The sequence below is a fragment of the Echiichthys vipera genome (assembly GCF_963691815.1).
Source record: "Echiichthys vipera genome assembly, chromosome: 22".
NCBI classification, from domain to species: Eukaryota; Metazoa; Chordata; class Actinopteri; order Perciformes; family Trachinidae; genus Echiichthys; species Echiichthys vipera.
In genome coordinates, this window is record NC_139847.1 from 3,281,857 (window position 1) to 3,294,950 (window position 13,094).

Genomic DNA, 13,094 nt, shown 5'->3' on the forward strand with positions numbered 1-13,094 from the left:
GCCTGTCGAGTCTAGATGGTAACAATGGACTGTTTAAAAAATGGACGTAGCATACCAGTCGAGGTCCGTTCTCTCAACTTGATCCAATCGTCCTCGCCTACGGGAGTCTCCATCTTGTCAGACTTTTACTCTGCCTCATTTCCTCTGACCAAAAAAGGGCATGTATGTGACGCTGGGGGGAGGGAGATACGTCCATCTGGCGTTTACCTCCGAGGAGAAGTGAGGGCCCGAGGCTAGCTGTCACTCAAGAGGCCACGCCCCTAATTATTCATAAACTTTAACCTCCGATAAAATAAAAACTAGCCCCTCCCCCTCAGTGTTGTCATGGGGATATGACCTAAACATACAGACTAGACTGACTTAAACAGGTTTAATGATGCTGTGTAAACGGCCTGTTTAACATGGGGGTCAATGAGAAACTGCTCTGTTATGAAACCTGCCCCTAGTGGACACTCAGAGAACTGACGTTTTTGGCACTTCCTGATTGGATCAACCAGGAAGTCGCTGTGGTTGGGGCTTGATGGTAACCCAAGAGTTGCGAATGTCTGGGTAAGGTTAGTAAAGGTGTTTTTTTTTTCTTTTAGATCTAGCGTTAACATCTAGACCCGACCAAATTGGCTTCAAAGCCTGGCGCACTTCATGGAGGCCTGTGTCAAAGCCGTAAACTTAGTCAAACATGGACGCCTTGCCAGCTCCCTGAGAGTGAAACCAAGACTTCTCGATCGCCCCCTGGTAGCGACCGAGAAGTCTTGGTTTCACTGCAGCCACCAGGGGCGATCGCGACCCCTGGTGGCTGCAGTTTAAGTCCTAAATTCCGACCCCTCCATGTAAGCGGGCGAGACATGGGCCAAACTAAAAAGTCAAAGTGTCAGAGACATTAAAATTAACTCACAGCGAGATAATGACAGTATTACGTAATGTACAAGAAGCCAATCTATCATCAAACTTAAGAGTGTGCTCATGCATGTTGGTTTTTAATTCTGTGATTGGTTTAACGCTGGGAGCCAGGCTTCAACAAACCAGCTTCACAGCACTTTGGCAACAAGGTCCCCAGTAGTTGGATCTGCACTGGTGTTTGCGATCAAACAGCTCGTTGGAGATTGACACGTGCAATTTGATTTTCAATTGCCTGATTGTCTTCACTTGTGTAGAAGTCGTGTCCAAGAAGTGTTTTCACTTTCATCCGCAGTCGCCTCTGTTTTCTTTCCAGTCTTCACCTCGAACATGCTGGCTGAGCGTGCGTGCCCTTTCTCAGTAACACCCTGCTTCACTTTCACAGTTCAACACGTTCTCACCCGCGCTCTTCCAACGCGGGGGCAGAGGTCTGGGGCTCAGTGTGTGGCACACGGGCATCTCTGAGGCAACCGGGCCGGTCCAAGCTTGGTTGTTCTACCTCGAGGCTACGGACTCGATGCCTTTCCCACAAATGTTCGAGATCACCTCATCTCCTGTTTCTCCTGAAACATCGCAGAGCCGAGCAGTCTTCATCACGGGAGCCTCTGCCAAACCAACGCTTTCTTTTTTGTCTTAGATCAAATGATGTCTTTGCTTCTTGAGCCACGGTAGCCAAAACAAGCAAGGAACTAAGCCCGCCAGACGTTTTCATGGCAGACGACTCAAAAGTAGATGTAACCACTTTCAATGTACTTTGTGTCCGTTGTTTTGGGTGTTTCCTGTACTTTTGTAATACTACAGGACGCTGTGGCACGGGTTCACTTGGTGCACTTCATTACAAAGACATCTTGTTCAACAGAAAGTTTGCAAGGAGTCGCAAACACGTCCAGGTATACTGCCATGTCAGCATGCTAACACGTAAGAAATAGCATTAAAGGAGCACTGTGTGGGTTTTTCTCCCATCTTGTGGTAAAATTGTCTACTGCATCCAAACGAATAGTACTCTCTAGCACTTCACTTTCACAAACGTGCGTTGCAGTGGTGGGATTTGAATCCACGCCTCCTGAGAGACTGGAGCCTTAGAAAAAACCACACAAACGGACCCATTTGCACACCAACAACGCACACGTGCATGTAGAGTAGTAAAGCGCATAACACACCTTTCAAGTAGGAAAGTAGCAAAAAACATGCACGCACACAAACACCCATGCACTCCCCTTTCCGCCATATCGGAATTGCGAACAGAGGTTGAGGTCAGAGTTCAGGGGGATCAATGACCACAATCCTGCTCCATCATCCCGTCTGCTTCCGGGCCCGTGCATCTGTGTGTGTTTGAAGCGGGCAGGAAGACGTGCCGCCGCGGTAACCAGATAGCGGGGCGTGCAGCACCGTAAAAAAAGAAATCAAGCCAGGTCAAATACTGGAGTGATTACTCTGATTGAGAGGAGCGATTAGTGCTGTCTGGTCAAGGGGAGACTGGAGGAAAACTGTTACACAAAGAACATCTGTCCGGGGGCTGCTGGGGTTTTTTCCAGAGGGATGATTTCAGAGTCGAACACGGAGTTGTTTAAAGAGTCAGACAGAAGCGGAGGAAACTGTGCTAAAGTGCTTATTTTGGCAGTTTAGGGCATCGATAGGTCGCACGCACGTGACCTCGCGGATGATTTGCTGCAGCACATTGATTTCGTATGAACAAAACTTTATTCTAACGCTTCCTTTAAGATTGGTTTTAGAGGATTACATGTTTAATTATCTGACGCTTTTGAGTAGTTTTCTTTAGGGTCTTGAACATATTAATATTTAATGTTAAAAAAGGGAGTTGCATTGATTTAAAAGTGTGCTTCATGGGCCTTACTGTAAGATAAAGCTGTTATCTCTCACACAGGTTTGATTAAAGTGGCTGGCAGGAGTGTGTGCCACCTCCGGGTCAGAGCTTTACATCCCTCCGTGGCAAATAAGTGACTGAATAAACAGTGAGATACTTTTTACCTTTCTTCTTTCTATTCAACCAATTCCTTTCCTTTGATTAGACTTTTTTTACCCCCTCCAATCACTCCTCCTCCTCCTCTTGCCTCCGTCTCTCTTTCTTCCACCGGTCATGGATCAATGCTGCCTCCCTGGTTCCCAGCCCCCACGGAGACTCGACACCCTCATGCATGAACGTACGTAAACACAAATACAGATGCGTTTACACAAAATGCAAACAACGCGAGCATACGCACAGACGCCAGCGGAGAAACACGATCGAACGTGAATACGATGGATACAAAATGACGACCCTCCCCCGGGGATTTGAGTATGAATAAAAGAAAGCTAACCAGAAACCAAATAAGTATAATAATAATTATATGTAATGCTGCAAAATGTGTTTGCTTCTTTGTAAGTTTACATATGCAGATCAGCTTTCCAGTGTGTTTATGTGCTCCTATATGAGCCTGTGTCTCCATGTATGTTGATCAGTGTGTGTGTGTGTGTATGTGTGTGTGTGTATGTGTGTGTGTGTGTGTGTGTGTGTGTGTGTGTGTGTGTGTGTGTGTGTGTGTGTGTGTGTGTGTGTGTGTGTGTGTGTGTGTGTGTGTGTGTGTGTGTGTCTGGCTGAATCCCAACCCAGTGGAATCCTTCTGGACAGCGGAAGTTGTTTCCTGATTGCTCGTCTCCTCGGTAGAAAAGTGGCTGCGTTGCTTTAGTTAATTCTTCCATCAACCGTAACCAATACACACGTAACACACACACACACACACACAAGCCGAACACACACTCAGGGGTTACCGTTTAGCCTCGACAGAACATGGAACAGAAGCTGGACTTGATTGCTGAGTTGTGTGTGTGTGTGTGTGTGTGTGTGTGTGTGTGTGTGTGTGTGTGTGTGTGTGTGTGTGTGTGTGTGTGTGTGTGTGTGTGTGTGTGTGTGTGTGTGTGTGTGTGTGCTTATGCGGGCCAAATCTAATAAGACAAAGATCCCTGGTCAGAATGGAAAGAACTGACGAAAAGGAAAGTCTGCTGTATCCGTGTGTGTGTGTGTGTGTGTGTGTGTGTGTGTGTGTGTGTGTGTGTGTGTGTGTGTGTGTGTGTGTGTGTGTGTGTGTGTGTGTGTTTTGAGTGTGTATGAGGTGAGAATAAGAGAGAAAGAGGGAGAGAGAGACAATGTCAGACAGTGATGGGGAAAAATATTATTTCTGGTGCTCGGGGGCAAAACGGCAGCGACCGAGAGTTTTGTTCCTGGCAGCGGTGACCCCCGGTTCGGTTTGAGTTCCAACAGTTTGGCACAAGGCCTGTTGCTCTTTATTCAAACTATCACTGAAATGTGTACAAGCGCCCTGTAGGTTAGGGACAGACGGAACAAAGTGGGGAGACGGCGCTCTGTTCCGTCTGCCCCCGCGGCTTCATTTCCTTTCCCTGGATGCTTTCGTTAAGAGTCGCTCCGAGGAATCCAGAGACGGGGAACCGCGCCCGGAGCCACGGCATCCCCACAAAAGTGCACCGTTTAATAGCCGTTCAGGTCACAGTTTATGGGAACACAATTCGTAGTCCTTTAAGTTTCTTTTCGGCTGGGAATAAAGCTTTTTGTGTGCGCTGTAATTACATGAGTTTCACGATGGAGACGGTTTTTTAACACCATGAAAAAACAAGATTAAAATGCAAGAACTTTAAAACACTTTGAAGGTACCTAAAGTCAGTCAATCCACCTCCGGTCTGCTCCGCCTCTGGGGTGAGACGCCAGGAGACAACACACACACATGATCGAGGGGATCGCATCGTGTCAAATGGTAAATGATTTGCGGTTTAGATGAAACACCAGATCATGTTTTTAAAAAGTACATTCGAATTCAGGGATATTCCTCCGTTAAAGCAACACCATGTTTGTTCTTTTTCAACCTTCATAAGATATTTAAGACCCTTGTGATGGTTCATCCCTTTGCAATAATAGTCAGTACATTTTAAGCCAAACTAGGGTTCGTTCCTGCCTCCACTTAATAATGTTGATGGGAAACTAAATGGGTTCTGTTCAGACCGTAACATTAAGTCTTTTACTGTTTTATGTCAACAAGATCCAACAAGACATTTTCACCCGTTTTAACCCAATGTTTAGATCTGTTGGTGTTTATGGAGTTTGAGGCGACTGTGGCTCAGGAAGAGCGAATCGGCCGATGTCCGAAGGGTCGGCAGTTGGATCCCCGCCCTGCCCTACTTGTGTCATGGTCTTTGTGTCCTTGGGCGAGACACTTCACCCCCCTTGCCTCGTGTGAATGTGTGTGACTGCCGTATGTTTGAGGAGGTGGTTGAGGGGCCGTAGGCGCTTATTGGCTGCCACGCTTTCGTCAGTCTGCCCCAGGGCAGCTGGGACTACTGCGTACTTTACCACCACCATGTGCGTCTGTGTGAATGAATGAACCTGGACTCTGTAAAGTGCCCTGAGCACTGAGAAAGGCGCTGTGTAAATCAAAGCCATTATATGAAAATGAGCACAGACGTAGTTAGATTATGCCCCGTTTGTCAGAGTGAACAAAATATTAAAAAAAACTTGTAAAACATCTTTTGTTTGTATTGATGTAAGTAATCAACTCAGTCATTTCCATATATATCACCTGGATATCACCTGGATATCACCCTCACCAGACTGGGTGGACAACAGGAGGGATAATAAAAAAAGGAAAACCTTTCTCGTGACAACATGAACGTTTGCGTGCGTGTACCTGAGATGCAGGTCTTCGGAGTATTTCAGACAGGCGTAGATGAACTCTTTGAGCTGGCAGTAGACTTTTGGCACAAACTCGGAGAAGGGGAGCTTCTTGGGGAAGGGAAGCTGGAGGAAATAGAGCAAAAGAAACTGGGATTAAATGGGATTTTAGTCCATTTTTGCACACAAGCAACCCTAATGCAGATCCGGGGTGTATTCTGTATGATGAATCTCAGTATGGACAAACTGAAGATGTTTGATTCCTTTCTCTTTATTTGCTTGGTTTCTTGAAAAGTCCTGATCCTTCCTTTTATATCTGCTATCTCCCTCACTTCTACTCCGTCTCTCTGGGGCGCTCTCTACCTTGTCCAGGTCGGGGTCTTGCAGGGGAAACTGGGACGTGTAGTGCTTGTACTCCTGCTCTGTGGACACTGGGATCGGACTGTAGTTGTCCTGGTCCAACACCTGCCTGCAGAGGAGAAGAGGACAGAAAATCACAGGTAAATAATTCCCAATCTCCTCTTTCTCACACACACACACACACGCATTATACACAATCATCCCATTGGGGGTCATTCTGATACTTGAGGTTTTTCTTACCACCCCCCCCCCCCCTTTCACCGCCCCCCACTTCTTGTTGGCGCTCCAGAGTTCGGACGTTCCAACGTTCCATGGAGAGGCCGTGAACCGGAGAGCGCTCTCTCTCCAACAATACAACACAACATTCCTGTGGCTTCCCCAGTGTGTGTGTATAAATGTGTGTGTGTGTGTGTGTGTGTGTGTGTGTGTGTGAGAGAGAGAGAGAGAGAGAGAGAGAGAGGGAAAGAGGGAGAGAGTATGTGTTTGTTTGTCCGTTCTCGCTTCAAGTCCCACTGGTGTCATTGGACAAAAGCGATGGTGAAACAATGGCATGTAAGCCGAAACACACACACACACACACACACACACATGCGCACACACACACACACACAATCTTGTAAGGGCACTACCCATTCTGAAGGGTAGAGAATGTTCCGGACGTTTGCTTTAAAACACTTCCTGTCTCTGGCTGGTCGTAAAACTTCAAAACCAGCTTCCCACAAAGCAACACTCTGTGTGTGTGTGTGTGTGTGTGTGTGTAGTGTAGTAGTAGTCCCACAAACTAGGTGTGGGTATGACCTTAAAACACTAGAAAAGCGGAAGGTGAGTGCAGCACGCAGTCTGCAACACGTCCTCAGCGACTGGAAAACAACGACGGCCTGAAACATGCACACATGAGAATACCGAAGTACCTGAAGGTGAGGTTCCACCTCTTGAGCAGGATTTCTCCGTACTGCTCCCTCATCTCCAGCAGCATGTCGAACAGCTGTGACACGGGGAAACCGTAGCCCTGCAGGAGAGGAGGAGCAGAGCAGCCGGTCAGTGTCGACGCGGATCCATACACCGAGGTCCAAACCAAATTACCAAAAAAATCAAATCAAAAATGAAAATAAATGCATTTACTTCTGAAGCTTCTATTGAGGTTTTGAATGCAGGGTTCCTACACAAAACTCCAGACTTCTCAGAGGATTTTCAGTCAATATTAAACATCTGAATACCAATTATTAGATGCGTATTATTTATGCTTATAAATGGTTTAATATCAAACTTTTAATACGTGTTTTAAAGGTAAATTCTAACTATTTTAATTCTGACTATGTGTGAAGACATGTTTACATACGTATTGTAGCTCATATAACTTTTATGTCAACATCTCATCTCATCTCATCTTCAGCCTCTTATCCGGGGTCGGGTCTCGGGGGCAGCAGCTTTAGCAGGGGACCCCAAACTTCCCTTTCCCGGGCCATATTAACCAGCTCTAACTGGGGGATCCTGAGGCGTTCCCAGGCCAGAGTGGAGATCTAATCTCTCCACCTGGTCCTGGGTCTTCCCCGAGGTCAACATTCGGTGCTTTATCTATGCGCAACCTGAAAATCCATTTTGGTGAGCTAAAGTTATTATCATTTGCTCATGATCAAACTGTATCGCACGCTAACGCGGGAAAAAGAAGCGGAAAAATACACAAAATATTCCTTCATAGGTGAAAAATGTATTTCCCTTAAGCACTGATCAGAGGATTTAAGACTGGCTGATGTTATTAAAGTTATATTGTGGACCAAACAGCAAACATTTCAAAATAAAATAGTGAATATTAATATATTCTGTGATGTTCTTGGGTGGATTCGGCCGCTCAGTGGCACCTCATCACTTCAGCTGAATGACTTCTGAGCAACGTAACCATCCGTTCATCGCTCCCACCCTTCGTTCTCTCTCACTCATCTCCGAATGTTTCCCCCGTCCGGTTCTTTACCCACATCCCCTTCATCACTCCATCTTCTCATCCATCACACTCAATCCGTCCAGGTCCGTTCACGCAGACAGCGGAGAACCAACTGACATCAGATGATAAACTTCCACTCGTGAAAAAAATGAAGAATTAAGAAAGAAAGTCTTTCTTCGGAGATTGGCCGGAGTCCATTTTTGAAACTCCGAAACGTGCTTTGAACACGTTTCATGGGCCCCTGGGGTCAAATAGATTACGTTTCATGTGCCAAGACGACTGAATATAAGGGAAAAAACTCAATTTCATACAGTATGATGTTAACAAGGGCTGCAGAGATGGCGAGCGCTTCCTTTCAATCACTCACACACACATACACACACACATACCTGCAGTGTATCAGCAAAAAGGACGATGAGGTTCTTCAGATCCAACACCAGGTCGGGGTTGTCGCAGTACGACTGAGGAGACAGAGGAGCGGTTGCTATTCATGGGCTCAACGTTCTCGTCATTATGAGCAGTGTGTGGGTCGCTTGTGTTCTTACGGAGTGCGTCCTCAGGGCAGCGATGAGTTTGGACAGCGCCAGCTCCCAAAGCTCCTCCACGTACGCTCTGTTGACCAGACCCTGCGTGGTGTGAAGGACGTGATCCTCCACGACGAAGAAGCTGGATGGAGGGAAAGGAGGGCGGTGATGAGGGAGAGTGAGAAGAAAAGTGAGAAGAAACAAAGCATAATCCAGGAAACACCAAAATAACATCCACACAAAACCCTGAGGTGTAAAAAGTAGCAGTTTTTACAGGGGGGTGATTTCGGGTCGGTCGTCCGTCTGTCTGATTACGGAAAAACTATTGGCCCGATTTTTCCTGAAACTTGGTGAAAGGATGTTAACCTGACTCCTCCAGATGGATTGATTCTCATTGTCTCAGCATCTCCACCTGGGAACTCTGGTTTGGAGATCTTTTGGGGGTAAAGGGTAGAAATCCTGGTTTCTGATTGGATAAACCATCTGTCTATCACCAACATACGGGCCAAACCAACCAATCAGATGAGTGAAGCGTGTGATGTGCTAACAGCGTGGAGGCAAAGCTCAGAAAGGAAACAACATGTGGGTAAAGGATCTTTTCCCTTTGTGTTTAACGTGAATTTACGGATCAAAGGCCCAATTTCAGGAGCCCAGTCCATATTCAACAGAAGGATACAGAGAAAAAAGAGTTAGTGAGCGGCTTGCTCCATAGCTGCTCATCTCATCCGTGGAAGCCTCCATGTTGTTTACACTCAACAGCTGCTTCTTGTTTCGTCACTTAAATCCGCCTCAAAACCAACGCTGATTGGTTCAGTTGCTTGGCAAACACATGTTCTCTGCCGGACGTTCCCAGACTGATCTGAGAGTGAAATACAACGGAGCTCAGAGATCAGGTTGGGCTCACGAGGCTAAAAGGATGTAGCATTGGCCAAGGAAGAACCCATTAAATGTTGGAGCAGATCCAAATCCCAGGGTGGATACGCAAGCGGTTTTTCACTTTCGTTAACATTGCGAGATAGGGCGTTCGTGCTGCATTCGTGGGGAGTCGTAATAATCAGAAAAACTAGCTCCCACTGCATTAACATTGAGAGTTACGCGTACCTTGGTGGAAGCCTGCGCTCTCCAAGCATCCTTCTAGATGCAACATATATATTTGCTTTAACTGGATGAATGAATGAAAAAGGGAGGATTGCAGATGAAAGGATGGTTAGTCGGATGCATGGATGGATTGGAAATGTGGGGAAGAATGGATGAAGGGACGACTGAATGGTAGAGAAACAACAGCAGCTGGTGAGAGACACGGGATGGCACCTTGCAGAACCTTCAAATGGGAATAACAGACATAAGGGTGTGTGTGTGTGTGTGTGTGTGTGTGTGTGTGTGTGTGTGTGTGTGTGTGTGTGTGTGTGTGTGTTTTAAGTGTTCAGCCTTGGCAATGTTTATAGAAGCGTCTGCTCCAGTCAAACTGACAGAAGGAATAACAGCAATAAGCCAACCACCATCACACACACTCTATCAATCGTCAACACTGCGCCTGTGTGTGTGTGTGTGTGTGTGTGTGCGTATGAATGAAAGAGAAGTGGATGGAGTGATAGATGAGAGGAAAAGTATAACGAGGGGAGGGGAGAGTGTGACCGGAGAGGATGGAAAAGAACAGTCGGAGGGGATGAAAAGATGTCAGAACAAGTCACTCAAACGAAATGAAACGGGGTGCCGCTAAACGCTGAATGTTTGCCTTCACTCAAAGTTTCTCTCTTTCACCATCTCTCTCTCATTTCGTCTTCTGCCAAGTTACACAGAAGGCGCACAACGGGCGGACGATTGGACGGAGAGGTAGGTGAAGGGATGACACGTGGAAGCAGCGATGGATAGATTTGGGGATTGGATGGATGAACGTCTGGAGAGAGGGAGTCAGGGAAAGGAGGACAGATGGGTGAAAGGAGGGAGTGAAGGATGGACTATGAATGGATGGCAAGACACCCGTCCAATTTTATTTACAGTGCCAAGTCATAACAAAAATTATCTCAAGACACTTCAGTAGATCTAGACCACACCCTGATTTATTTATGATTTACAGAGACACCGCTGGGAGGAGGCCTCGGGGAAGACCCAGGACCAGGTGGAGAGAAACAAAGCACCAATGGGCTCCTTCCTTTGGGATTGACTTTGGTAATCCACTGTAATGGACTTTACTATGAGAGGAGCTGGTACAGGGGCCAGTAGGTAAGCCTTTAAAACACTCTTTAATAAACTCTGGCTTCACTAACTACGCTGTTGCTGCTTTGTTTTGTGTGTAGGGACTCTTCTCATGCTGCTGCAGAGGTTTGCTGTTATTTTCAGCAGCATTAGTGGTTAAAAAAGACCTTTGAATGCCTTCACCGTACTGCCCCGAGCTAATCACTGTTAGCCACGTCCTGCTGTTAGCGACTCTCCCAGATCTCTCCTTTAAAAGTTGTTGCATCAAATAAGCCGTCGAGACAGTTTTTTAGTGTATGTAAGTTCCGAAAAAGACCACGGGAGGATTTTACGCCTGAATTACACTTAACCGTAAAAACGGACCGAGTGATGGAGGGAGTGACGGACTTACCCAACAATCTGATTGAAGTACCGCGTGTATCCCTCCAGAGTTTCGTGCTGGAAATGTAAGAGAAAGAAGAAAAGACAAACAAATGCAGAGGAAAGAGGGGGATGGGGAGAAACAGAGGGAGGGATAAAAAGTCCAACAGCAAAAGTAGAAATAATATAAATACATTTACGTGAACAATATGTATAAAATTCAACTTAACAGGAGTTCAATTCACATCAGAAAACAACAAAATAAAAGTCCTAAACTGAATGATTAAGCTTCCGTTCGTTGAATATTCTTAATTACTATGAGAGTAGTAAGTTATAGATTAAGGAGTGAGTGAGAGTGTGTGTGTGTGTGTGTGTGTGTGTGTGTGTGTGTGTGTGTGTGTGTGTGTGTGTGTGTGTGTGTGTGTGTGTGTGTGTGTGTGTGTGTGTGTGTGTGTGTGTGTGTGTGTGTGTGTGTGTGTGTGTGTGTGTGTGTGTGTGTGTGTGTGTGTGTGTGTGTGTGTGTGTGTGTGTGTGTGTGTGCAGGGCAGGTGTAGTTAGTGAGTGTGTGGTCCAAACGGTGCAAACACAAACGCGAGGAGTGACGGTGCAGAGGGTCGTACCATGTTAGAGTGGGGCTGCAGCACGAGGCGTGCCTGTTTCCTCCTCTGCTTTCTGTAGTAGTTCTCAAACACATCACGCAAACCCTAAAACACAAAGTGCATCATTATATATTTTGATATTAGAAAAAAGCTGAGCCGTGTCAGAACATCGCTGCTGGTGAACATTCAGTTGCATATTTTCCGTGTAAAAACTCTGGATTACCACATCACGGTCTCTACAGTGAACTGGAACACATCTGGAACGCTTCAGCCGAGCGTTCAGGGTTGTTTGAGTTTATTATTGATTTCGAGAGAAGGATGAATTTCATAAAAATCGAAAAACCAAAGAGTCAGAGCGACTGAACGATGGGAAAGTTGAGATAAGGTCGTGTAGGAGGCAGAGCGTGTGTGCATGTGAGAAGACGGAGAAACACAGAATCAGCTTCTTAACTCGACCGCCTCCTATCTTTTCCTTCCATTACACAGAAGCTCTCTCTCTCTCTTATCTCCCTCTCTCTCTCTGCTGTGTGGGAGAAACACGGGGCCTATCGAGGACCCAGACCAGGACCCGCAGTCCTCTTGGTGAGCTCAGAGATAAGAGCCGGGGTCTGGACAGATAACACGACTCCCCACCTACTGACCAGACCACCAGCACCACCAGCAGCACTCATTATCTACGCTGCTGACCAACGGGGTCTGGTCGCGACATGTGGTGACCAATACCTGCTATCGCTAAGATAGCATGTCCCTAAGATACAGGAATAACTGAAATGACCAGCTTGTGGTTGTGCACTGGAGAACAAAGTATTAATACTTGATTCATCTCATCTCATCTTCAGCCTCTTATCCGGGGTCGGGTCTCGGGGGCAGCAGCTTTAGCAGGGGACCCCAAACTTCCCTTTCCCGGGCCACATTAACCAGCTCTAACTGGGGGATCCTGAGGCGTTCCCAGGCCAGTGTGGAGATGACGTAAAAATAACAATATTTCAGAATAAATCCAGTATTTATACTTTGTTATCCAGTGTCTCCACCTGTGAAGTTGCAGTTTACCTCCAAACTTACATTACACATGCAGTGAAGACTTTGAGGGAATCCCATAAAAGTACATTTTGGTGAAACATGGATGCTTAGGATGCCTGGGGGGAGTTTTGCATTAAAGCGTGCTCATGTTTACTGCTTTATTCTGACCCTCAGCTGAACTGAGTCCATAAAAACACATCACAAAGTTACAAACAGAACCATAAAGTGGACGGTCGTAATCTAGATCGTATTTTTGAATCACGGTTTGATGCTGGGAGGTGACAAAAGTGCATTCTTTAATTCCCACATTGACCCTCAGCTGAACAATGTGCATTCAACGGCCAAGAGGCATCAAATGGCCGTGAACTCTTAATTATACTGCGCTCGCTCTCCCCGAGAGAGAGGACACCAAGGTGAAATACAGGGCCGATAGTGTGTGTGTGTGTGTGTGTGTGTGTGTGTGTGTGTGTGTGTGCGTGTGTGTGTGTCTGTGTGTGTGTGTGTGCGTAAGAGAGAATCAACAG

General features: G+C 46.4%; 2 protein-coding genes across 5 annotated transcripts in view; both read right to left on the reverse strand.

Annotated features, from left to right (window-relative positions):
• The window catches only part of exoc6b (exocyst complex component 6B), a 344,934-nt gene that overhangs the window by 299,550 nt on the left and 32,290 nt on the right, over positions 1 to 13,094 (reverse strand). For all 3 annotated transcript variants that reach the window (XR_014593720.1, XM_083937108.1, XM_083937107.1), the window contains exons 9-15: positions 11,572 to 11,655; positions 10,983 to 11,029; positions 8,417 to 8,537; positions 8,261 to 8,332; positions 6,844 to 6,941; positions 5,936 to 6,041; positions 5,589 to 5,698 (exon numbers count right to left, since the gene is read on the reverse strand). Coding sequence is in view for 2 of the 3 variants with exons in the window: in XM_083937108.1 (XP_083793234.1) it covers positions 5,589 to 5,698; positions 5,936 to 6,041; positions 6,844 to 6,941; positions 8,261 to 8,332; positions 8,417 to 8,537; positions 10,983 to 11,029; positions 11,572 to 11,655 (638 nt within the window). In the remaining variant the exon portion in view is untranslated. The remainder of the gene's footprint in view (positions 1 to 5,588; positions 5,699 to 5,935; positions 6,042 to 6,843; positions 6,942 to 8,260; positions 8,333 to 8,416; positions 8,538 to 10,982; positions 11,030 to 11,571; positions 11,656 to 13,094) is intronic.
• The window catches only part of LOC310964115 (ankyrin repeat domain-containing protein 46), a 223,827-nt gene that overhangs the window by 23,309 nt on the left and 187,424 nt on the right, over positions 1 to 13,094 (reverse strand). The window lies entirely within an intron of this gene.